Source organism: Aristolochia californica, unplaced genomic scaffold, assembly GCF_029961685.1.
Source record: "Aristolochia californica isolate CCGP_79_NKW_82.1479 unplaced genomic scaffold, dmAriCali1.0.hap1 SCAF_4, whole genome shotgun sequence".
In the NCBI taxonomy this organism is placed as follows: domain Eukaryota; kingdom Viridiplantae; phylum Streptophyta; class Magnoliopsida; order Piperales; family Aristolochiaceae; genus Aristolochia; species Aristolochia californica.
This window is the reverse complement of record NW_027182103.1, coordinates 46,953,597-46,975,144: the sequence shown is the minus strand read 5'-3', so window position 1 is coordinate 46,975,144 and position 21,548 is coordinate 46,953,597. Positions and strand designations below refer to the sequence as shown.

General features: G+C 39.5%; 3 protein-coding genes and 1 pseudogene across 5 annotated transcripts; all 4 read right to left on the bottom strand.

The window, feature by feature from the left end:
• Nucleotides 1-4,726: 4,726 nt before the first annotated feature.
• On the bottom strand, nucleotides 4,727-5,652 carry LOC137962942 (small ribosomal subunit protein eS27y-like). Its single transcript, XM_068810084.1, has 4 exons — nucleotides 5,576-5,652; nucleotides 5,298-5,399; nucleotides 5,169-5,197; nucleotides 4,727-5,073 (listed from the first exon to the last, which is right to left on the bottom strand). Exons 1-4 carry the CDS (start codon nucleotides 5,576-5,578, stop codon nucleotides 4,947-4,949), a joined length of 261 nt encoding a protein of 86 aa, XP_068666185.1. The 5' UTR covers nucleotides 5,579-5,652; the 3' UTR covers nucleotides 4,727-4,946.
• Nucleotides 5,653-6,251: 599 nt separating this feature from the next.
• On the bottom strand, nucleotides 6,252-10,197 carry LOC137962446 (protein FAR1-RELATED SEQUENCE 5-like). 2 transcript variants are annotated; one of them, XR_011115133.1, is made up of 3 exons: nucleotides 7,727-10,197; nucleotides 7,536-7,609; nucleotides 6,252-6,977 (listed from the first exon to the last, which is right to left on the bottom strand). XR_011115133.1 is itself a non-coding variant. In XM_068809313.1 (3 exons), the coding sequence occupies exons 1-2, from the start codon at nucleotides 9,822-9,824 to the stop codon at nucleotides 7,538-7,540; spliced, it is 2,160 nt and encodes a 719-aa protein (XP_068665414.1). In that variant the 5' UTR covers nucleotides 9,825-10,197; the 3' UTR covers nucleotides 6,252-6,977; nucleotides 7,536-7,537. The 2 variants fall into 2 exon arrangements, 1 of the variants encoding a protein (XP_068665414.1); XM_068809313.1 differs by having other exon boundaries at nucleotides 7,737-10,197.
• Nucleotides 10,198-10,606: 409 nt separating this feature from the next.
• Nucleotides 10,607-19,351, bottom strand: LOC137962948 (uncharacterized). Of its 2 annotated transcripts, none has more exons than XM_068810091.1 (9): nucleotides 19,214-19,351; nucleotides 13,048-13,245; nucleotides 12,673-12,952; nucleotides 12,358-12,508; nucleotides 11,992-12,214; nucleotides 11,764-11,855; nucleotides 11,507-11,642; nucleotides 11,068-11,399; nucleotides 10,607-10,988 (listed from the first exon to the last, which is right to left on the bottom strand). In XM_068810091.1, exons 1-9 carry the CDS (start codon nucleotides 19,285-19,287, stop codon nucleotides 10,738-10,740), a joined length of 1,737 nt encoding a protein of 578 aa, XP_068666192.1. In that variant the 5' UTR covers nucleotides 19,288-19,351; the 3' UTR covers nucleotides 10,607-10,737. The 2 variants fall into 2 exon arrangements, with proteins under 2 accessions (XP_068666192.1, XP_068666193.1); XM_068810092.1 differs by having other exon boundaries at nucleotides 12,673-12,949.
• Nucleotides 14,189-16,204, bottom strand: LOC137962060 (cysteine protease RD19A-like; annotated as a pseudogene).
• Nucleotides 19,352-21,548: the final 2,197 nt, after the last annotated feature.

Below are 21,548 nucleotides of genomic sequence, written 5' to 3'. Positions count from 1 at the left end.
ACTCACATTGAACTGTTTTTTAACCGAAACCGGAATTTATCTTTCATACCTAATTATTATAGTCTTATCTTAAAACAAATTTATATAAATATTATGATTTTGTGATTGATCGTTTCCTTCGAGCGATTGTTATTACTCTCGTTAGTATTGAATAAAGGCATCTAATTTTTTTTTCTCCTATTTCAGGCCATTAATGATGTCTTTTGTGAAGGGACAAACCTGATGATCATTCATATTCACCTTAGTTCTATATGAATGGACGATCCTCGTTGTCATTTGGTATTTATTTGAATGGTTCATCTGATTGTCAATTCATGATGAGACATGTTAGGCAATCTCATGAGATCAGACTTGAGGTGTTGGGCCAATAAAAGGAGATGAAGGAATCGTTGTATAAGTAACAGGTGGTGGGTAACGAAGGGACTGAACAAAGATTGATTCATGAATTGAAAAAGAAACTAAAAAGATAAGATATGAGATCTCTTGGACTGTTTTCAAAACATTTCTTAACTAAATACTCTAATTTTCAAGGAGATTTTTCAAGATAGCTATCATGTTTCAGAGAAATGGGAAGCATCAAGTTTACTTCCATCTCTACATGCTTGCTTAGCTTTCTCTCAGGGATTAAATGTTACATAAAAGTTTTGTGCATATGTGAGGAAACACTAGCATCTGGTGAAGAAGATCATTAGATAGGTTTGCAGCTCAAAATTCATGACAGGTGCTCTTTTTTCTACTGAATCAAAGAGCAATGATTTGGTTCTCCTGAGGAGGGAGACAAAAAAAAATTTCGATGTCACTTCCAAAGCCACTGAACAATTGTTAATGGTTTTTTTTTCTCATTTTCCCACCAACTAATCAAGTAACAGTCTTTGAAAATTCAAATAATATAACTGTTAGTATACACTAGACTCGAAAATTCCTTCTTGCCTTGACCAAATAATTGCTTTGTTTGGGTTAGAGGAACCTTTGGTCATGAGATACAAGAAGGAAAATTAGCACGTCGATGTTAATCCAGAGTTAGGTAACAAAAGACTGTGAGGAACGACTTCCTTTGAAAGCGTCCAAATTTGGCCTGTAACTAAGTCACTAAGCCTAGAGCACTCACCCACCTTTGATTTTTATGTCTATCCATCAATCAATATCACAAATTTATGTTACAGAACCGTCGCTGACGAAGACGGAACGCACCCAAATGTCTGTTTCGTCTTTCTTTTCTGTAAAATCCCTGTTGGAGAATTTAGAGCCGGAAGCAACTCCGTGCTGCTGTGGGAAGTTCAGGCGAAGGTGGGGGAAAAAAAAAAAAAAAAGCACGTGCTAAAATGCATGGGCTTCTTCTGTAATCTTAAAATGAATTCAAAGTTGTATATTTCCGTGAGAGAGACTCGTGTAAATAGATGGTTTTGATTCTGTCAATTAGCGAGAAGTGACTCAAAAAACTCGGATTCAATAAACAGAGCAGAAAGAATGAGGGTTGGATAAGTGGGTGAAAGAATAAGACGCACGGAGAGTGACAAATTTGACGGGAAAGGTGATTAATCTCAGGGTAGCCAAGATCCCTTCTCTACAGAAGAGAAGAGAAGAGAGGAGAACAGTATGAAGAGACGGATGGAAACTTGAATGTCTGCAAAAGCCAAAAAAGTCTGGTTAGTATTAACATCAATCGCGAGTCATTTGTTATTCATAATTAGTTATAAGTCCACAACTGGTTCAAGAAACGTACGCGGTCTTGCAAGGAATCTCATGCTCAGTGGAGACTGGGGAGCAAAGAAACTACACAGGGAGTGTCAATTAATAAACAATCAATATCATCCTCCACAAGTCATGGACGCCATATAGAAATAGTGCCCTCTTTGCTTGAAAATCTTACGAGTAAAAGCCAAGAAGAGACACCTAAATTGACATGCAAACGAGTGATCTCGAAAGATGCCGTCTTTTAAAGGGTATAATAAACCAAACTGGAGATTTTTCAAAGCATTATTTTCTTTATAAAAATATATTTTTCTAATCAATTCCCTCTTTAGAACTACTCTGATTGACCTCAAACATCATAAACAATTCTTCAACATCTAATGATATTGTTTCTATTATTTTTTATTTTTAATATTTTTGAAGTTTTAAAACGTGAAGCTGTCACAGATGGATCCATCAGTCTCAGTTAGGGGTGGCATCGAGCTGAGCCCGAACCTGCTTATGTTCGAGTCGAGCTTGATTTAAATATTTCGAGCCGAGCTTCGAGCCGAGTTCGAGCCTCAACATACATTTAAAATTTTTTAAAAAATATATATCGAATAAAATGTATATAAAATTATGCATACATTTTACATAAAATTGGGCATGACCTCTACATAAAATTGGGCATAACTTATATATATATAATATGTGTATAAGATTGGACATAACCTCCACTTAAAATTGAGCATAATCTATATATATAATACTTGTGTAAAATTCGGCATGATCTCTACTTAAAATTGGGCATAATCAATATACATAATATTTGCATAAATACTCCATAAAATTGTCTATACATTCCATAAACACTTCATGAAATTGTTTATACACTCCATAAAATAATCTAAACACTCTATACACTGCATAACATTATAAATAAATTCCATACAATAATCAAACACAACAAAATTAAATAAAATATCACTATCAATTTACAATCACCCAAATAAAAACTATAAATCCTTTAAATAAAATCCTATTACTATTACAGACTTACTAGAAAATTACAAGAAATATTTTAATTTTTTCTTAGGAAAGTTAAATGGACCTCTTATTGTCTTTTCTAAGGAAATAAATAAAAATTAATAATTAATCTAATATATTATTATACTTATTGATAAATTTTTAATCACATAAAATGTCAAACACAAAATTGCTATGAAAATTGCCTCATGCTCAAAGTATTATATCATCAACTGTCAAATACTTATTCAAAATTTTTCTATATGGTTTTCTAACCCATCTTGGCAAGAAAATCTTACTTGGAAAATTATATGATTTTTTAAAAATAATTTATAATTAGAAAAATATTTATTTTGAAAAAATATGAGGCACTAATGGTCCCTATATTTCTATTAAAAATGTCTTTTCAACATTAATTGAAAAAACCACTAAAAGTCTCTAGAAACGTATTTCTACTAAAATATCTTTTCAATTTATTTAAGAGCCATGAGGAAGGGACAAAGAGTTTTTTTTTCCTTGTTTATGATCTCGCACGTAGGGGTGGCTTTGAATAAATTATATATAAAATTATGCATACATTTTTTAAAAATATAATGATAGGGGAGGTTCAGGATTGAATTTCAATAATGGATTAAAATGTACCAATATTAATATTTTTTACTCCAATTTTTGTCTAGCTTGTTTTGTAATTTTTGAACCTGGCCATAATTTATTATGGCCTCCTTAGTGCCCCTAGATAAAAATTTATATTCTAGGAAAAAACTAAAAATATTTTTCCTATGATACATATTCCTAAAAAAACCTTTAAATAAAATCTTATTACTATTAGTGACTTATTAGAAAATTACAGGAAATATTTTAAAATTTTCTTAGAAAGTTAAATGGACCTTTTATTGTCTCTTCTAGGGAAATAAATAAAAATTAATAATCAATCTAATATATTATTATACTTATCGATAAATTTTTAATTAAATAAAATATCAAACACAAAATTGTAATGAAAATTGCTTCATGCTAAAAGTATTATAGCATCAACTGTTAAATACTTATTCAAAAATTTTCTATATAACTTTCTACTCCATCTTGGTACGAAAAATCTTACTTAGAAAATTATATGATTTTTAATAAAAAATTTCAATTAGAAAAATATTTAAAAAAACATGAGACACTAATAGTTTATAGAAAATTATTTCTATAAAATTTATTTTTAATTTTTTGCAGAGGAAATTTTTTTTTTTTTATTTTATGATCTTGCACGTGCGAGGAAAGGGGAGATTATTTCTCCCCTGTTCTGGTTTTCCGCCGAGATGACGCAGAGGGAAGGGGTTACAGCGCCGAAGAGGACCTATCGTCAGGGATGACGGCCACGACAGTGTCAACGGCGACGGAAGCGTCAGTGATGACGACGGCCACAGAGGTGGCCGACAAACAACTGCGGCGGCGATATAGACATCGACGAACAGTTACGACGACGGTAGAGGCGGCGACAACAATCGATGGGAGGGGTCGACGGTGACAAGGGGGACCCCCCCCCTCACTCCCGTTCCCCCGCTTGCTAGCGATCCGTTACCAATTCATACCGATCCGACGAACCGAACATAACTTCGGTCGAGCTCAGCTCGTTAAGGTAAACAAGCCGCTTTCGGTGCTCGAGCTCGGGCCGAGCTCGATAAATGACAAATCAAACCGAGCCAAACCCAACCGGCTCGGTTCAAAGCCACCCCTAGTCTCAGTATGAGAGATCAACGTTGTTTACCGTTTGATTTACTCGAACCGATTGCACGCCAGAGTATTTGAAAACTCCGACCAATCAAACCTAATTCAACCGGGCCTCCCTAAGCACTCTCAGTTGTGGAGCTCAACAATGGCAATATCATCGTCCAAAACGCAAGAAATTTAAGTTTTGAGACTCAACGACGGGAATATCATCGTCCAAAACCACAAAAAGGTCGATGAGAGCATCGTTTCCATCCCATAGCCAGTGCCATGGAGCCCTGATCAATGCGATCCTCAAGACAGCAATGGATGATTGAAGCAGAGCAGCTGAAGCTGCGCCAATTAATAATCCCTAACCAAAAGTCTCTCTAGGCAGAAAAAGGTAGGCATTTTCCTGTCAAATACTTCTGCCCTAGTTCATAGATTCCAGATCGATAACAACCTTCTCTCAAACTAGTTTAAATTGAGTAGTCCTTGAATAAGCGGGGCACATAAAACTCACAAAATTTCAGCCGAAAATAAAAGTAACCGCATCAATCGCTCTTCCTCCTGAAGGAACAACCTTCAGTCAACTTAGCGCGGCCGCCGGTCGGTTGACATAGGACCGTCTGGCAATTTCCGCACACCACAACAGTCTGGGAGTGGCTAAATACTGTAGTGCTGCAATAACAGAAAGAAGAAGAATATACATTTTAAACCAGAATCATTACAGAAGATGAAGACAATCATCGCAATCATTCTTATTTCATTCTTACATGTTGAAGCACCCCTGGCATTTTACATCCTGTTTAAGAAGAAAATAGAACAAATCCACAAGGTTAAACTTATTGTAGAAGAATTTCGGAGAATATTCAGAACCACACATCAGAGATCGTGAAGATTACCATGAAAAAGGAATTTGGCGTCTGCACAAGGCGCTTCAGCTTGTGTCTTCTCTTCTCGAGTTCGGCCGGAGGGTTGAGCAGATCAATATCGTTTGGAAGCACCTAAGCAAACAAGAAACGTAAGAACACAAAAAATCCAAGATCCCATCATGATTTTCAATCAGCAAACGAGACAACACATTTTCATAAACAAAACAAAACAAAAAAAAACAGTAAAAAAGCCAGCTCCTCAACAAACTGTATATCACTGGATGAACATAACGTAGCATCTAACTCACCATTTTGGCCGATAACTCTCTGCCGAGTTTCCAAAAACCCTAGAGGCTTCCTTCACCAACGCCGCGCGAAGAGGTCCAGAAAAGTGCAGTGTCGTTAACAAAGAGGTATTTAAAGACAAGAGTGGGAACCTGTTCGCCGTCGGATAGAGCTAAATCTAATCGTGACTGTTGGTTTGCCATATGACAGATTAGGGTATACTAGTGATAGAAGATAGGCGGATCAAGATTAGAGTCTAAGTTGTAGAGTTTAATTAACATCTTATGCAGATTCAGTATGTATTTAGGGGCGCTGTTATCAAGGTAATTGATGAACATGAATCATGTAAGAGAGAGATTAGAGAAAAAACACACACGATAGAAAAACGTAGTCTCACTTTGAGGCAAACCATATATAAATAATGTGTTCTTGCGTGCTGTTGCTGGTGCTACATATAGAGGTACAGTTTTTGGATATTATTTTTTAAATTGAAATTCTCCCGTCCTGTTTATCTAGATTTTGTATAAAAAAAGGAATATCATTTTCCTATTCGATCAAACATCTAACTTCAGCATTTACCAGTGGGGGATTTTGCTCTTTCATGGAAGTAGAATTCTCAGATTTCAATGCTCCACTGGTTCCTTACCCCTGTCATAGTAGTGCTCTTGCAATAATCTGTCTCATATTAGACCCAACAACTCCCAAATCCAACTTAAACAGTTGGGAAGTGAGGAAGTGCATTCCTCAGCAAATCATTATCTTCAAAAGGATTGACCATAAAATCAATATTTGTGCTTTGTCTGATTCAATACAGCCAGTAAAAGAAAAAAAACGAGTGCAGATCCCATCATCTAGAAGTCGCTGCTGCCTGCTGTAGGCACGCGACCTCTTCATCTCAAATGCTTCTGAAGTTGAACCTTCCCTGAGCTCAACAGAAATCAGAACATCAAAAAATCTATAACACTGCCAGAAACAATCGAGTTGAACTAGAAAGGCCACCACATACGTTGAACTCCAAGCAGTTTTCCCAAGTAAATTATTGATGTCATATCTCCCGTAACTGAAGGTAAGATCCTTTATGAAATGATACAACTCACTCAAAGCTCAAAGATTCCTATCCAATGGAAATTACCGATACAGTAGAACCCACCCAATGATCATCCACAATAGCTAGGGTGATCCCGGTAACCGACATGTCATCATGCTTCAATCATGTCTTTAGAAGAGCTGGTCAAAATACATTTTGAAAGTCTCCTGGAAGGCTAAATCATATGCCTCTCTTGCTGGCTCCAGGAATATTTGGCATGTAGAGACCTGTTTCTGCTTCTGAAAAGGGCTACACTACACTTGCCAGATTTTGCTGGGATTGCTGGGACAAGGGCTCATCCATGGAGCCAACAGCTTCCTGAGCAATATTCATGGACCCTGACAAAGATCAAAAGGAAACACAACCAGTAATTGAAAATCTTTATCAAATTACAGCTTCCTATCTATCAGATTTATAAGATTTATAGAACAGTGATATTATATACCAAATTACAAGTATATGAACCTGTGAATACGTATAAGAAAACAAATGCTGGGGAGAAGCCCAAGGTGGCATCATCTACATATGGGAGACAAAAGCATATGTGTTCACAAGTACCAAGACCCCTTGTTCCATTTATAGAAGGATTCTTTTTACAATTAAGCTTTATAAAGAATTCTTACAAATGACGAAGTAAACAGGAGTTGTTTTGTAGATAACTGGTTGCCATTGATTATTACCATTCAGGGCGTGAAATACTTAACTGCATGGAAACCAGAGAGCAACCAAAGGAAGATTCATTACTATAAGAGAAGAAACATGACAATCTATATCTAACCTCCAAAGCTATCAACAAATACATGATTTTAACGATCTTTTATTTTGGTCCAAGAAGTCCTTTTTTTCAAATACTGAGTCATGCATTCACATGAGTTACACAGGCAACAAAAGTTTACCTTCAACTTCTGTTTTGGTCATCCTGTCGACTAGACTGAGCAGTGGGAGTTGGTGTGCTCTGATCAGATTGTCCCTACAACAAGTTAATAAGGTTCATCCAGTGGTTTAGCTTCACTCAATATACATCATATTTATGCTCTAAAGACAGTACAAATGAAGTGAATTCCACTTTGTTTTGGTTGAAGATTACTTTGACTCACCGGGTTCCCATTTGCTGCTTTTCCAGGGACACTATCATTCAAATTAACAACCTCTTCCAATGCACCTTGCAGGGCCCTCACTGCCACATTGTAATTCTCCACAGATTTTGCCCCTTCCTCAGCAAATGCAATTGACCGATGACAGAGATCATTGTATCGCATGATCATAGACTGTCTACAGTTTCCTTTTGCTTCAACAAGACGTTCATCCGAGACATCTCTACTTTTGGCATTTCTTGTCCACCGCTTTAATACGAAATGGGAAGGGAGGTCAAAAACATTTGTCACTTTAAAGACACTTAATAAGTGTCTACAAAGAATGCCCGCAAATTCAAACTTCTGACAACTACAACTTCCTCTCATTTCTGATTCATTGAATGTAACAGTGTCCTTATCAACTTCGCCAAATTTTGACACAAAATATGTTTCCATGCCCCCAACATTTTCAGAAATTTTATCTGCAATATAACCAAAACATTCAAACAATTCAATTTGAAATTTCTTGAATATTTCCCTAGTATAAATTGCTGCTGCATTTTTCTCCATGGGTGAAGAAGTCTTCAAGTTTGGTGTTGTATACATTGTATCAAATTCAGCTCGAACCTCCTTATAATAACGGCTATCTAATGCATTATCATATTGCCTGAAAAACTCCTCTGGACTAGTATTTACATTCACAAACCCATCGAAAAAAGCATAGCTTCGTTGAGTGGTAGACATCTCAGCGAAAAAGGTACCCTTTAAGTACACTGGAACCCAATGTTGTCGATCTTCATACAATAATTGAAGCCACTGATTACCCCTCAGGTCAAACGTATCTAGAAGTAATCCCCAACTTGACTCAAACTCCTCAATTGTCTTCGTCTGGTATATGCACTTCTGGAATTCATCTTTGAAATTCTTGTGAGTTCGTACAACCTGACCTAATTTTTCCAGCAATTTTCTCTGAATATGCCACATACAAAATCGGTGACGAGTGTTAGGGAAAACCTCTGCAACTGCAGCTTGAATGGCCCTATCCTGATCTGTAATTATAGAAATTGGGTGGCGACCACCCATAGCTTTAAGCCAGGTCTTAAATAACCATACATAAGATGATTTCGTATCATCAGCAAGCAAGGCACAACCAAACAATGCTGATTGATTATGATGATTGACCCCAACGATTGGGGCAAAGGGCATTCTGTATTTGTTAGTCAAATAGGTTGTGTCAAAGGTAATCACATCACCAAAATATTTGTAAGCCATCTTGGAGGTGGCATCAGCCCAGAAGAAGTTGGTCATATGATCTTCTTTGTCAACTTGTGCTGCATAAAAAAATGAAGGATTCTCACTCTGCATGTGCTTGAAGTACTCGAGGATAGTTTGAGTGTCTCCAGCATTGAGGTTCCTCCGACGAAGTGTGGGAAGATGACTTACAAAATGACGCTCAATAAGATCTGCATTAGCAACCCCACTAGACTGCCCATTCAAACCCATCATGACATCATTACATGAACCCATCAGAGACCTGTTTGCATTTCTGGATAAGTTCTTCACTGCACAAGACTTTCCTTTATGTGAGCGAAGGAACTGCACTTGGGTTGGACTAACCAACGGATGGTTATGCTCCCTCTCAAAGCTCTTTACAACCCATGTTCCAGGATTCACCTTTCTCACAGTCATTGAAGCATTGCAACCAACTCTGGTAATGGCTCGATCCCTCTTGCGGGTTCCTTCAGTGTTTTGGCGGAAACCTTCTTTGGAACAAACATACCGTTGAACGACTATCTGTTTGTCACGGTCAGAACGGTGGGAGTATCTAACTCTTGTGCCAAATCCTACACGCCTAGCGTAAGCATTATAGAAGGCTCTCGCATCCCCTTCTGATTTGAATTCCATACCCACATATGGCTCCCGAATTGCCTCCCCTTCCCATGAATCAAGGTCTCCCTCCACGGAGTTATCTCCAATATTGTTTTCATCTGATATATGTGGTTCAATGTCAATGTCTACAGGGATAAGTGTCAAACCACGTTCAGACATACTGCCATCCACACACATAGCTGACTGCATTGATTCACTAACATCGTGAGGGACAGTTTCCATATCAGAAACACACTTGAGAGAACCCAGGCAGAGCGGTAATCTCTGACCTTTCGAGTTCAAATAAGAAACGTTACCGCAGTCTTTAACTTCCGCAAGAACCTTTTCCCCATTTTTTTTTTTTTAACTCTCTTCACGAGTAGGCATGACATGAATTTTCAGGTAATATGCCTTAAATTCCGAAAAAAAATAGTTATCTCCAGTTGGTCATAGAACCTGAAAACCCTAAATCCGACGAAGTGGATGAAAATACCTACCTCTGGACTGAAGAAAACTCTACGTCGTTTTTCGATGAAGAAGGTATTTCCTTTCTGAAACAGAGGAGGCGTCGGTTATCCGGTCGGACAAGCGACGGCGTCGGAGGGTTTGAGGAAGAGAGAAGGTACCTCTCTGGCCTCTACGGTGAGAAGCGTCTCGTTGAACAATGCCGCTTGGAAAAGTTATTCTTATAAGCGTCTTTCGGTACGAGAAGTTAACTTTATTCACAAGCTACTTTTTTAAAACTTTAAATAAAAAATAAAAATTGTTAGCAAAACAGCGATACAGTTGACTCGGATTTGGGCGATTTCTTTTTCAAGTCATCCGACTCGGCCAACCTTCATCTTGCGGCATGAAATAGCCTGACTCACCTTGAGTCAGTCTTATCTTGTTTATCAATTCTAAGGCTCACTCATGTCACTAAAACTAAACTGAACCAACTCGGATTCCATGAGACGCCTTTGCCACTTCAAGTTTGAGAAAACTTCGAGACTTTTGAGTATTTAGGATGTATCAGAATATGAGGGTGAAGATTAAACAGAGCCATGACAATATAACATGGACAAGGGAACACCGCATTCTTCTTTCGTTTCTCTTTTCTCAACAAAGAAACATATTACATGGCCATCCAAACCAAAAAAAGCAATGGAGGGGCGCCTCAAATAGGTACTTTCTGCTTGTACTTGGTTCTCAGCATGGACAGTCTCCTCTGTAGAGGCATTTTCTCATCTTTCCTGCCCATCTTATCTAAAAGGAAGACAATCTTTTTAAGTGTAGTTACAGTTTCTTCACTCTCACTACCCAACATTCTCTCCTGAATGCCCAAAATCCTCTTCAGTAGGGTCAGTAACTTGTCGTCATCCCTTCCGAGTCTGTTTTGAATGGAGACCAGACAATCAAGAGCTTCTCCTGTCATAAGGAAGACAATACTGTTAATATAGAAGTTCGAAAGCGAATCATCAAACAGTCAGAAGGAGATGTATATTACCAACAGCTAGGGATTGCTCTCCAGATGCTTTCTCACGAATGCGGACCACCTCCATAGCAAGGCTCTCTGCCTCTTCATCTCGGTGCAAATCATAGAGTGTAACTGCTAAGTGTAACATAGGTACTGTGACCGAATGGTCATCAGGCCCTGTAGTTTTTGACATGATCTGCAGACTTGTCCTCAGTAAGCGTTCAGCTTCTATATAATCTTTTGAGCGCGAATAAGAGCTGGCAAGGTTCAGAAGGTGGGTCACTGAACTAGGGTGCTCATTGCCTTTGTACATCTCAGAGATCAGTAGACACTCCTCAAGTAGTTTTCTGCCTTCTTGTTCTCTAATTAAACCACAGATGCCCAAATAAGTGCACAAGTTCAACTCAGAGAGTCAAGTTTACGAAAAACAACATTACATGCAACAAATGGATGCTGAAGTCGACCTTACCTTCCTGCAACATGGAGTAACTCTGCCAAATCAGTCCTCATCTTTTCAAGAACAACATCATCAATGGCCATGAATTTTGAATCCTTAATTATCTGTAGTCCCTTTCTGTATAAGCTGATAGCTTCATTCACAGCTCCTGCAGACATCGATGCATAAAGAAAACAGTGAAAAGGAAATGACAGAAAAAAGACAGAAGATGAAGAAGAATAAGAGAGAAAATGCAAGATAAAGAAACACCAAGAATACTATAAAATCACCTTTTGCACACAGAGCGTGGGCCAAGGAACACATTGCAGTTCCAACTCTTCCATCATTCTCCCCATATAACTTTTCATAGATGCTTAAAATTCTAGAACAGAAATGAAACAGAAATAAAATGTGGAATTGGTTACATGGTTACCAATCCGAATTAATCAAGCTTAAGCAAGTTCTTTTGAAATAATAGTTTACCGGTAGCAACACAAAAACATAAAAGATGAATTAACCTCTTGAAAGAAGATTCTGCTTCTGCAGCTTGATCCTCCTCTATAAAAAGATTTCCAAGGCCAAAGAGAGGAATTACAAGATCCTCACACTGAACACCTCTATTTGTTTCCAAAATGCTGATTGCCCGTAAATACATTTCTTTTGCTTTTGTAGCTCTTCCAGTGAGGCCAAAAACTTTTGCCATTCCCATAAGCGGTGTGATAAGGAAAGGACTTGTATTTCCTACCAAAAGAAATTAAATCGCTCTTATGTAAATAAAATAGCTAAATTTGACTGGCAGGAATCATAAATAAAATCACTATGATTCTAAACAAAACAAGGCTACCAAACCATGAAAAGATTTGAAAAGTTTTTGCAACGGTTACCAAAAATATTCTCCAGAATTTCAAGACCTCTTCTGTACACGAGCAGTGCATTCTCAAGCTTTCCCAATGTTGTGTACATGCTTCCCATATGCATGAGTACTGAATCCAGAAGTGGATCATCGTTATGCAAGCAGCTTACTATCTCCTGCATCTGTGCAACAGTACAAAAGATAAAATGGTAAAGAAGATACTCTTACAAAGGGAGACAATGAGAGGAAAAAATATTTTAGCTCTTATTCACAATGCCGAACGGTATATGAAGACTAGTTGCTTAAACCAGATTGAAGATTTGGTATTTATGTAAAACCAAATTACCATCTCCAGCAGTGAATCAACAGACTTAAAATCACCAACTCCCATAAATCCCAAGGCTATGACATCAAGGGTAGCAGCTTGTTCTATGCCCCTAAGCCCTGCATCAATTTGGTCTTTAACTGCCATAAAATTTGCCTGAAGTAGATCAATAGCAGAAGCCTTATTTCCCTCCACAAGCAGTGATTTTACTTCATTAAAAAGCTCCTGCAGCTGGTCCTCTAAATCATTCATATGATCCTTGGTGAGTGTAATTGGATGATCATGTGATGTGTGCGACCTACTACAAGCAAATATTAATAATTTATAAAGTAATATCTGAGACTCGGCACCAGTAAATGTGTACTAGACATATTTATCAATGATAAAATTCCTCACCTCTGAGAACAGATTGGATCAGATTTATCAAAAGAGAGCTTGTTATTTTGCAACTTTGATGACCCTGTTGAAAAACAGTGCACAGGACCTGTCTGCAGTAGCACTTTGTAAAGCTTGGTTCTTTTGAGAGGAGAAGCAAAATGAATAATTACTTTTTGACAATTTCCTGAATGCATATAGATCCATTTCTGCACCTTCCTGAAACATTTCAAGAAAACTGTAAGATGTTTCTTGTTCCAAAAGTTCAGGAAAAAATTGTAAACTTTCATTAAATCTTTCTTTCTTATTCCAATACATTTCATCTACTTACATCCGTATTTATATCTAAAATTACAGTTATTTAATTCCGTCCTCTCAGACTCCGAAGCCATTGTTACGGAATACTTCTTCCTCTGTTTTTACGGATTTGGAAGCAGTCCTCCTGATCTCATGCCAACAGTCACCCTCTAGTTGGTGTGTATAAATCTCTCATGCCCAACTAGACAAGTGAGTTATAGAAGTTCTTACCGCATACTGCTCTTGGTCTGAGACAAAATATGCCATATATCCTCTCTTCTTGAACGCTCCATCGGGTATGGTCAGCTGAAGTCTATTTCATGCCAGAGGCCCTCGAGATTATTCTAGAATATTTCAAGATAGTCACGGGTGTCCCACGTCACCAAAGATCATACACCTGGGAGGTATCAATGCCATCAACATATGTAGTAGAAATTTCGGTAGTCTGGGTTGTGGCTAAAGCTTTGCTCAAAGCTTCAATCATTCTTGTAGTCATCTCGACCACGAGCAAGGAGATCGAAGGAGATCGCCTTCCAAATACCCCAACTTATCTTTGCCTGAAATATACATCTCGACAACCTGGGATAGGTCTGAGTCGAGCCTAGACCGAATCTGGTCCAGGTCGAGTCTTGGTCTGTGTCGAGCCTGGTCTGAATCTGGTCCAGGTCGAGTCTTGTCTGGTTTGGTTTGGTCCGAGTCGATTCTGGACCAAATCTGGTTCAGGTTGAGTCCTAGTCTAAGTCTGGTCTGGTCCGACTCGAGTCTAGTCTGAATCTGGTCCAGGTCAAGTCTTGTCTAGTTTGGTTTGGTCCAAATCTGGTCCGGTCTAAGTCGTTGATTTTCGAAATTAAATCCAGTTCTCCCCTCAAGAGTTCTTTATGATCCAGAATGGCTTTTCCTTGAGTCTGATGGGAGCATATCCAGCTGATCCATGGCCTACCAAAACCACTCCATGATCCAATCTCCTGCCACAAATGTAGGGGCAGGACACCCGCCAATGTATGTCTGCATGAAAACTGCATTGATACCCACTGCAAGCGGACCATTTTTCACAAGATTTGTAGCAATATGGTCTTCATCAAGGGAAACAACACTGAAGTTAGCAATAGAAGTTGCAATATTTGTCTTGTCAAATTTGCACAGACCACAGTCAGTTCCTGTATAAGAGTAGGCTTCCTCTCACATTAGCCCACCAGCTTTGAGTGTATACTCAAAAGAAGTGGTCATCAGCCCACTATTACATCCAGCGTCACATGCATTGGGTTCGGATGGATCACACTGATGGTCACAATCCACAAGTTGTTACTCGCTAAGGCTAAGCAGTTTCCCCGTCGTCAGGAAATTAGCACCTTCAAGCGCAACACTAGCACTGAAAGACCAGCATGAGCCGCAAGAACATTGGTTCTTAACAGGAGTAACAGCCCCACGATCTCTCCAATCAAACTAAACCGGTAAATTGTTGGTAGGTATAATCGGAGCCTTATGGGCTTCCTTCAGGAAAGACTGAACTTCAATTGCAAATAATTGCGTTCAAACTCCTCCGGGGTGAGATCGCTGAACTGGGTGACCCCATGAACAGCAGTGGGGTCCAGCTTTTGGTGATGTCATGCCCGGCATAGATTCGCCTTGAAGACGGAGAGGCGGTAGGAGTAGGGGTGGCATCGCACCGAGGCGGTTCGCGAGCGGCTCGGTTCGATTCGATTTATCTGGATCTCGAACTTGGTTCGAGATCCAGATAAGGCCCGTTTGAGTTAACGTGTCGAGTTCAACCGAACCATGGTTCAGTTTGAAAGTTTGCGAGCCGGCTTATTAATTTAATGAGGGTTTGGGAGTTGGGACCGGGGAATTCTTCCTCCCCTCATCACCACCGAGCCCCTCCCATCCGCTGTTGTGGCCGCCTCTGTAGCCGTCAACAGCTGCTCGCTAGCCTCCTTCGCCGCTACTCGGTTCGATTTCTTCCTCCCCTCGTTTGCCTTCGTCGCAGCCGTCAGCTCCTCGCCGGCACCGCTAGACCCCCCTGCCCTCAAGTCGTCTCGGCGGAAAACCAGAGACCTAAGTTGGGGGAGAAATAATTTTCCCCCCTACGCGCGAAGACATCGTGCTATTTCGCAAGTGCGAGATCATAAGCACGTGAAAAAAAACAAAAAATTGTTTTTTGAACTCCGGTTGTCTCTTCCTCGTGGCTCTTGAAGAGACTCAAATTGTTTGAGGTACTCTCTTAATGCTAACTCCACTCAAGTTTTTTAGAAGAATAGATTGGTAGCATTTCAAAATTGCTGCTGTATGAATCCATGCTCCGAAGAAAAAAACGAAAATGGGTATACGATTAAGTCATCCAAAACCATTTTTCTTAAACTTTTTCTCTGTCTCCATGATCTGGTTTTCTAGTCCTTGAATCAGAACAATCTGATTGAGTACAAATGGACAAAACTAGCGTTGTTTTTCAAAGGAATATTTTTGTGTTTGATTATTGAATAAAGTTTATGAATAATTATGCACAGTGTATAGATAATTTTATGCAAGGTTAATATACAGAGGTTATGTCCAATTTCAGGTAGAGATTATACCCAATTTTATGTAAAATGTATGCATAATTTTATATACAATTTATTTGACTTGTATTTTATACAAAGTTTTAAATGTAGGTTGGAGCTGGAACTCGATTACAATTTTAGGCTCAAGGCTATGCTCGACTCGAGCTTGAGTTTGAAATATTTAAATCAAGCTTGGCTCGAACATAGGCAGGTTCGGGCTCGACTAGGCTCAAAGCCACCCCTAGGTAGGAGTGCTCCTCCGTGTTGGCGTACTTCTTGTCCAATCTCTTTCAGAAGCTCGCGAAGTGGATATCTGCATCGAGAAGGAATCCAAAGTTGTTGCACATCCTCCGGGTTCGTCTGGCTCACCTCCACAAGAATCATCGCCATTAACGAAATCAACAACAAAGTCAACAAATGGGTAATCAAGTAATGATAACCTAGTTTCGTATATTTGAGATTCACCTTCTGCAAGAAGTCCAACAGTCGTCGATTATGCGACGACGGTGAGATCTACTACTGCTCCATGTTCCCACCGTCTCGCCGCAATCAAGCAAACACATCCGCATCCCTTGTTTGGTGCAACATCACATCAATTTCATCTCCATCTTCCAATTCAAGTTCATCAGGGGTTTGTTCTCCTCGGAGACAACGACCGTCAAATAACTAGGACCAGAGATCCGCTTTAGCGCTGTCGTAGCCATTCTTTCCAATCACCTCGTGAAGCTCGACAATGTTCTGGTGGTTTTACCATATTCATCACTGAGATCTCTCGCTTCACCTGGTCCATCGTGTCGACTTTGATCATTTTCTCTTTAGCCACGACTTTCATGGCGACTCTCTTGCCTGTTACCAGGTTTCGGGAGAGATCAGCAGCTGCCTCTTCTTCTCCTAGTCACTTCCCTGCTTTGGAATCGGGTTTGCAGCAGGAAGCACGACGCATGGAGAAAATTTCTCCCTGCGTCGTCCGCGAAAGATCAAAAGATCGTGATCAAATCTCTGGGTTATTAACCATCTCTGATACCATGTAAACTTTCAGTAAATCTTTCTTTCTTATTCCAATACATTTCATCTACTTACATCCGTATTTATATATTAAAATTACAGTTATTTAATTCTGGTCTCTCAGACTCCGAAGCTGTTGTTACGAAGGACTTCTTCTTCTGTTTTTACGGATCTGGAAGAAGTCCTCCAGATCTCACGCCAACAAAAATATTACTTCACATCAAAGATGGTGTCATGGAACCTGAAATGTGATTAACAGTAACACTTACATAAACCTGCTTTTAAATTCTAAGTAACAATAAGGTACATAGAGAAACTAAAATAAAGAGAATTTAAGTGCAGTTATTTGTACACAGGATTCTCTTTTGCTGAATGGGCAAAACATTAGTTTTCATGTGCCATCATATTAGAAGAGAAAAGGCTAAGGATGAGATTCTGGATCTCCAAATTCAGTTCACATAGATCCTTTTTAAAATGAAAGTTCTAGCGAAAGACAAAAAAAACTTGTAAAGACTCGAGACATGCCCAAATCTGTGCTTTCATAGACCGTTGCCAATTTGTATTCCAACTCTTAGAGGGAGGCAGGGAAGGAGGTGGGAAGAGAGAGAGAGAGAGAGAGAGAGAGAGAGGACTAGATCATGGAGATCTTTAAGTCTGTTCAACATCTTAATCCTTTTTTTAAATTTCTGACAGTAAATTCGATATCACCCAATGCTTTAGAGATATGAAAACCAAGTTTATAAGGTAAAAGCATCAGTGAGTAGTTCAAACTCTTATAAATAAGTAATGTTCTTCAAAGTACCACGATTATTTTTGACACTCCTCTTCTCCTGCCTCCAGAATATTTTTTCAAGCTTTTCATTTCTCAGAGTGGAAAATTATTAGTAATATATAAGAGATAAGGTTAAAAAAGCCAATACATTATCTAAGAAAGTAAGAATGGATTCAAACATTGTATAACCAACCAGCCAATACATTATCTAAGAAAGTAAGAATGGATTCAAACATTGTATAACCAACCAGCCAATACATTATCTAAGAAAGTCAGAATGGATTCAAACATTGTATAACCAACCAGCCAATACATTATCTAAGAAAGTAAGAATGGATTCAAACATTGTATAACCAACCATGCAATGGTGTAGGGACTTATGAGTTTGATGATCAACACATAATTGGATCATGGCAAGGGTTCTAGAAGAGAATCAATGCTCTATCCTTATCCTAAAATCTCCTAGAAGAGAGTAACTAAAGGGTCTGAAAACAAAGAACTTTTGACTTTAGTGAACCCACACCAACACTAGCTTCCTTCTCGGTATGAATCCACGATGTAGAAAGAAGTCATAAATTGTTAGAAGATCTCCACAAGACAGTCCAATAGTAAAACTCGCCTACATTTCAATTAGCCAGTTCTCCACAAGAGTCTGACCAGTCAACATCAACAGCGTCAAGATTTTATTTCCTTAAATATCTAACAGGAAATGGCTCCAAGAAATAAAAGAGGGAGATACAAGCGCTGCGGACAGAACATTCACGCCCATGGCCCTTCCAAACAGAAGAGATAGAACATGACAACTTCCACATAGATTGGTTTAAACCACGAGCATGAAGGTACATATTTATTAAATTTAAGCGGCAGAGTGAGTAACTAAAGTCTTAGCAGGATGCTTTTGATAGGTTAATGTGAAGACAAGGGATGTGGTTATTAACTGGGAAAAAGCTGCTTAAATCAGTAAGATATTTTAGGATGTACCTGGACCCAAACTTTGACATGCTATTAGAGCAGAACATATCTTAGGTTGGGCCTAATTTGTACCCTTTTCTATATAATACAGAAGTGAAAAATGTCGCTTGACATATGCACTCACAGAACAGCTTTTCTACCGAGGATTGAGCAGCTCATTTGCATAAAGTTGGTTCAATTCTCGTCGGAACGAAAAAATTTCTTTTATCGGGAAGATGTGCATACAAATTTTCAAATAAGCTGAGTGAGATAAAAGCGGGAGGAAGATGAATCCCAGGAACTTCCAAGACAGTGGCAGAATTGGTTCTAAGACAGTAAACCAAATTCGAGGACTAATTCAAGGGATATCTGAAGCAAAGGAAAAATAAAAAAAAGGCCTTAATTTGATACAATACAAATATATTATCCAATTAGAGAATAAGAACATCAGAATTGAACTCGCCAAGGCATTCAGCAAATAACTTTCCTAACTCGAAACATCAAACAGGAAACCTCAATCCCAAGATATAGCGCCAAATAGGCAAGTAAAGAATGAAATTCTGAGAACAAAAGGAAGAAAACGAGAGGGGCCTGTAGCGGGAGAAAAAAGAAAATAGAGAAAGCCTACCTGCTAAAGGGGCGCGAGGGAGAAAAAAGAGCAGTGGCCATATCGACCGGAGCTGCTAAGAGTTCATTTCGCATTTATCATGGCGGCGGGTATTCGGAGCTCTTAACTCATCAGTTCTCACACTACTTTCCCTGCGCTGGCAAGTGTCAACATGCAAAAATCTGGAATTCTTCGCAGTCTCATAGAAGGCAAGAGCAAAAGGCCGGAGCAGCTATAAATGGGCTATTGGACCCACTGGGCCTTTCAAACTATAGTGGGCTGCCTGTGGCTGTGTCCAGGAAATCCAATAAGAGATTTAAAAATAAATAAAATTCTGCGGCTTAAACTGGCGGAACCTCCGTCGTCAATTAAAAATGGAGTTGGAAACGCAGAAAGCAATTTTGTTTTGCTTTGCTTGACAGTTGAGTTGAAACTACTATTTCAGACCTGCTGCCTGTGGCTGTGTCCAGGAAATCCAATAAGAGATTTAAAAATAAATAAAATTCTGCGGCTTAAGCTGGCGGAACCTCCGTCGTCAATTAAAAATGGAGGGAAACGCAGAAAGCAATTTTGTTTTGCTTTGCTTGACAGTTGAGTTGAAACTACTATTTCAGGTCTTGATGTGCCAGGAGTCACAAGCCACTGCTTTATCTTCTGTTTCTTCCACTGGGTGGACGCAGTACTGCCTCGTGAGGTGTCTGGAGCTTTCTTCTTAGAAGAAGAACGGTTGCATTTAAATGCTTTCTGCAATGGTGAAAATCGTCGCCAAGTAATGCAACAGTTGAAACTGTCATATATAGCGAATTGGCGATATCTTCTCTCCTCTCCACCGCAACGTACATTACTTGGGCTGCTGGAGCCGTTGACACTTGACAGGGTTGAGCAGAAACTGAAAACCCATTTTTTGCCAGAAAATTGCTTGATCAAGTCGAGAAAGCAAAATCTGTTTCTGAAAACTGAAGCCGTCCCTCTCAGCTCTCGGAAACGTACTGAACGCTCTCACCGCTCACCAGTGCCGCCCACGTCCCCCATCTCTTTCCAGAACGAATGATCTCCCCAACATGTTTCCCCCTTTACGAATATGTTAATTTTCTTGTAAGAGCGAACAACCTCTTCGTACGGGTACATAATTTTACTGTAGCTCTTTGTTGGGTCCCGATCTCATTCGGGACATGACTGTAAATATTGGTCTTGTTTAGACCTTTTATGTAATTTCTGTATGAAATATTTAACCTTTGTAACTTAGGTTTACAGGTATGAGAAATTTTTTTTTTCTCCCGCTCGGTTTTCCCTCTCTGGCTGTCGTCGTCTCCCAAAATCCCCAAATCCCCAACATCTGGTATCAGAGCTGGTAAAACCAGTTCGGCGACGACTGCGGGAGAGAGGTTTCCGTCCGGCAACGACGCAGGGAGACTCCCAAATTGTTTTTCGGCATCGAGCGAGAGGTTTTTCCGCCCCGGAGCTTGACGGAGCTGCCGAAAAAGGTCGGGTCTCAGTTCCCCGATGCGTTTCGTCCCCAGTGCCGTTGCCGCAGCCTGACTCGCCGGCCACCAGCCCTACGGAACGCCGTTCCGTGCACGCCCTCCCGTCGCTGGTGTTTTTTTTGGTTCCGTCGAAGGGACTCTGGTTCCTGTCTGGTTCCGTTGCCGGGGAGAGAAGAAATTCCTGCTCCTGTCCGGAGCCGTTGCCGCAAAAAAAAAAAAAAAAAAAAATTGTTGCTGCTGCAGTAAGCTGTTGCCGAGGAGTCTGCCGTGTGCTCAGTCCGACGACACTGTTCCGGTAATTTCGTTCCAGTAATTTTTTTTGTGTGTTCTGAATTTAGCAATAAATTGCTGAAATGGAGGAGGGAAGTCAAAATCAGGGTACGATGATTAAGCTATCTTCGTCCAATTTTTCCATTTGGAAGTCCAGAATGGAAGATTACCTATTTTGTAAGGATGCTTATGAACCGGTAATGGGTGTGAAGCCAGTGGATAAAACTGATGCTGCTTGGAATTTGTCCAACCGTAAAACTGTAGCCTTGATCAGACAGTGGGTTGATGACTCAGTATTTCATCATGTCTCCACAGAAACCGATGCCAAGAAGTTGTGGGAGACACTTGAGAGTTTGTATGAGCGCAAAACCGCCCAAAACAAAGCCTTTTTTATTCGGAAACTTGTGAACATGAAGTATCACGAGGGCTCATCAGTAAGTGAGCATTTGAGTCGGTTCCAGGACTGTGTGAATCGGTTAGCTACTATGAAATTGGCTTTGGATGAAGAACTACAAGCTTTAATTCTTTTGAGTTCTTTACCGGATAGTTGGGAGACTCTTGTAGTGTCATTGAGCAATTCGGCACCGAATGGTACTGTGACT